The sequence below is a fragment of the Poecilia formosa genome, unplaced genomic scaffold, assembly GCF_000485575.1.
Source record: "Poecilia formosa unplaced genomic scaffold, Poecilia_formosa-5.1.2 Scaffold46, whole genome shotgun sequence".
NCBI lineage: Eukaryota > Metazoa > Chordata > Actinopteri > Cyprinodontiformes > Poeciliidae > Poecilia > Poecilia formosa.
In genome coordinates, this window is record NW_006799985.1 from 2845811 (window position 1) to 2850186 (window position 4376).

Genomic DNA, 4376 nt, shown 5'->3' on the forward strand with positions numbered 1-4376 from the left:
GAATTCAGACATTTTGGAGCAGAGGTGAATCTAAAAGTTGCAGGATGGTAGCCCTTGAGGACCGGAGTTGGTGAACCCTGTGGTATTGTTTATCATTTATCATGAAGAATGTTTCATGATAAAAATTTAGATTTATCGACTCCATTAAAAAACTGGCAATATTATCACATATGTTATTTTTGCTTTTTTCTCTAATGTTTATCAATAAATATTAGCAGAGCTACTTGATGCCATTAGTTGGTGTTTACAAAGCAGTTAATCCAGGAAACTCATTGATTATTCTTGGAGCTGTTCACACCCAACAAAAATAAAGACGACTGTAGATGTTAGCTTCAGCACAAGTATTAAGACGGTTTCTATACAGATATATTTGGTGTTTGAACAGTTAAAATAGGCAGTAATTATACTTGCTTTTGGAGGGGAGCAGAAATTAGTGGATTTTAGCCATTTGTGGTCAGCTTGGGTCACAAACATCACAAATACTAAGAGTTCAGAATATCGCCAAAAGCTCTCTGGGTTGCAACAATTGTTAGCAACCCAAGTAACATGCCTTACGTATTCTGGGACACTTTATATCTAACTACGCATAAAATTGTTTTACAAGGTGAAGTGGTGAAACATGCTCTAATATTTTATTTTTTAAAAATGCTGATCGATAATTGACTGGTAGATCTTCCAAACCACTGTAAAATATTAAGTATTTCCATTATAAATTATGTTTCTATTTATGTACGATACACAGGGTGTCTGTATAGCCACCACAATATTGAACAGTGATTTAACTCTGCTGAATCTTGTCTGCTTGCGTTTATGAAACAGTTTGGACAGAAGCCATCCCCACAAATCACAACTCTGTTTTGATTACACAGAAACAGTAGGTTCAAGCACAACATCATCTTCTGTGATGGTTCTGGAATCTTAGAGGTTCTGCAGCTAATGGTACCAGACCTACAGAAGGCAAAATGCTGATGTCTCATTACCCTTGAGCAGACATTGGCGGACCTCCTCTGCTTCGTAACGCATCCCTGTGCTGTTGGTAAAGTTGAGAGGCAAGGAGGGTTCAGGTACCGGATATTGGGTCACCTTCTCATTAACAACCAGTGAGGTGGGGCACCACATCGGTGAAGGTACCTGGAGCATGTGGATCAGATTAAAGTCAAACCAGAGTTTGAAGATACTTCTAATTTCTTCTACATAAAAACACTCGAACGACTAAACATACTCAATGGTCTTTTTGAGTTGTTGTCATGCCATCCTTGGTAACCTACCTGGATTTTGCCTTTTGTCCCAGCAATAAAGGCTTCACTGTGAAGCTGGACCCCAGCAGAGCAGGTGAATGTCGCCATTCTGTTTTTAGAATACTGAAGAATGACAGCAACACTCTCGTCCACTCCTACAGGGATGTGAATATACAACACAGTTTAGAGAAAATATGTCAATTCTCAAAATACAGCCGCAAAAGCTGAAAATAAAAAAGTTATAAGCTAATTTAGAGTTTCTACAAGACCTATCAGGAGGTGAACATAGTATTGGGAACATTCTAATTAGATTACAATTCTGTTACATCAGATTTGTAAGGTATGAAATGATCAATTTTCTAAGTCTGACTTGATGTACTTATTCATTTTAATTTATGATGGTTAATCTACATTCTCAAAAAAAAGTTTATTGACAGCTCAAGGTTTGTGTGAAAGCTGAAGATGCATCAATCCGACTTTTCCTATTAAAATCAAACTCCTACCAAAAATGGTTGTTTGGTTCTTACTTTTGAAACATTTAACAAACAGGGGGAAACGCATGTTTTAGAATTTGACCAATCAAACCACAGACAAGTAAACATTTTCTGATTTCAATACTTGACAAGTTGATCAGTGAGTCTCAAGTCAAAATTTTAAAAAGTAAGCAGCTTTTCTTTTCAATATTCATCCAAGGAGGAATCAACACACAATTATAAAAATGTTAACTCACTTGAGTATAAAGTATCTCACATAATGTCACTGATTTGGCACAGCCTCCAAGGTTACATGAATGCCTCATCCTGTTAACTCCTTACCCGTCTCCAGGCAGATCCCGCTGGCTTGGATACTCTCCGGCTTCTCTCCGTTGTACACCATACTTATGAATTGAAGGCAATAGATACCAAGATCTAGTAATGCTCCTCCACCAAGGTCCTTCTGAACCGATCTTGGCACGTGCAACAGCGGCACACAAAAGTCGGCACGGACCATCTTCACCTCTCCTATCTCCCCCTGAGCCAGCAGATTTCTGATCTGCACAGAGGCTGGGAAAAAACGGGTCCACACAGCCTGGAGAGAAAACATGTTTTAAACTGTTTAACCTTTGAAGGTCTTCAAGTGTGTAATAGTAAACTGTATTCAGAGAAATAATATTTTTCTTCCTGGTTTGCTACAGGCTTACCTCCATGAGGAAGACGTCGTTCTTTTTGGCAGAGTCCAGAATCTCTTTCACTTCCTTAGCATTCATGGCCAGCGGCTTCTCACACAGAACATTCTTTTTAGCATTTATGAAAAGTTTACAGGCGCTCAGATGGTATGGGTGGATGACTCCAACATACACAACATCTGCACACAAGTCAAACATAACACTGAATGATACTCTTCAATCTTTTTCAGAAATAACAGTATGAAATATTGAGAAAATTAAAACTGGATAAAGAAAACACTTAATATAGAGCAGGAGGTATTGTAAAGTTTGAAAATTAAAAATAAACTGAAAAACCTCTGGCAAATGGATACTGACCTATGTCTGGATCTCTGGCCAGCTCCTCATAGCTGCCATAAACTCGAGAGATGCTGTGTTTATTGGCAAACTCCTGAGCATTTTCCAATTTACGAGCTGCAACAGCCACAACCTGCAAATACAGTCAGTTACAGTACAACCACCTTCCTGAGGATCTCAGTACACATTGTTAAAGTATTAAACTCCATTGAAATCTGTGGCATTTTGACATGACGGACAATATTTTCTAACTAAATGTTCTTTTGTTCCTTTTACAGCACATTGACCTCTATCACAATTTATCATGTTACAACAATAAATGTTGATCTATTTTGTTGAAAATGCCTATATTACTAACACAACATGGGGCATAAATATGCAGTGATGCACTGCACGTTTTTTTACAGTATCCCCTAAAAAGCTTGTTGCAATCCTCATCCATAAAATGATTTTTGAAGTGGATTTTTATTTTTATTTTTTAATGGAGAAACATCTAGACTTCCTTTTATGGCCAAACCCATGTCGGGCCACCATGGAAACTGCTGACAAACCCTTTTGGGACCCATATTGTCTGTCCTCCTTTTCCCCATATGGAGCCCACCTAGGTATGCTGGCTGGGAGGTTAAGAGCTTCTACTGTTTGTAAAATTAAATGTCGACCACGGCCTGCAATTTGCAACTTTGTACACAACTCGCTAAAATCTACTGCATGCACATTTTAAACCTGTCCGCTCAGCTGGGAAGCAAAAACAGATTTTTAACAGAACTTTTACTTAGAGAATAACTCGTAGAAATCCCGTCTGTCTGCCATAACAACTCCCGACATAATGCTTTGCACCGAAAGACAGTGTTTGATTTTCCCTGCAGCTTAACAAACCCACCTGATGGTCTTCTGCAGGAAGAGTTTTCAGAGCCACAGTGAAGTCATGACTGATCTTCCCTGCGCTGCAGATTCCCCACCTGGTTGCCATGTTGAACCAAGTGTCCTCAGTTTCTTCTTGTTCTTGGTTTTACTGGCGGTTGGCAACAAACTGTTACTAGCATTACCGCCACTTACTGGTATGGAGTGTGGTTCGTGATGGTGTGTTTATCTATATCTATCTCTATATCTACCTATCTAAATATATATACACATATATTAGACAAAAAATTAATGAATAAAACAAATAACAACAACAATATAATAATAATCAGTGATTCTTGAGAATAGGGACATAACAGGTCCTATGGATAAAGCACAAAATTTGAATAAAATATACACAAAATATAATTTTTTTCAAATATCTGACTAATCTGGGTCATGTGAGCACAACAATGTATATTTTCCTGGTGTTTGCTGAATATTTTTATTTATTTTAAACATTGTAGTAGGTTGATGATGCCTGTAAAATTCCTTGTCCCGGAGCAGAACTCAACACATTATAATCGTTTAAAACAATTAAAGAAATACTAAGATAGTATATTATGACAATCAAGTATAAGTATTTATATAAATAATTATAAAAGTAACAATAAATTTAATTAAAAATCATTTTTATATATTTTCCAGCTCCAGCGAAATTTGTCCCACGTTTTTGTCAACACCGTCAGACATAAACAGAATGTTAAAAAAATCAGGCATTATTGGGGGGCACCAGA

At 37.4% G+C, this 4376-nt stretch overlaps 1 protein-coding gene across 6 annotated transcripts in view; it reads right to left on the reverse strand.

Annotated features, from left to right (window-relative positions):
- The window catches only part of LOC103138111 (uncharacterized), a 29383-nt gene that overhangs the window by 9454 nt on the left and 15553 nt on the right, over nt 1-4376 (reverse strand). For 5 of the 6 annotated variants that reach the window (XM_016671535.1, XM_016671534.1, XM_016671538.1 and 2 more), the window contains exons 15-20: nt 3620-3712; nt 2761-2872; nt 2419-2582; nt 2054-2306; nt 1269-1393; nt 981-1131 (exon numbers count right to left, since the gene is read on the reverse strand). In XM_016671535.1, coding sequence (XP_016527021.1) covers nt 981-1131; nt 1269-1393; nt 2054-2306; nt 2419-2582; nt 2761-2872; nt 3620-3712 — 898 coding nt within the window. The remainder of the gene's footprint in view (nt 1-980; nt 1132-1268; nt 1394-2053; nt 2307-2418; nt 2583-2760; nt 2873-3619; nt 3713-4376) is intronic. The other variant, XM_016671533.1, reaches the window with a different exon arrangement.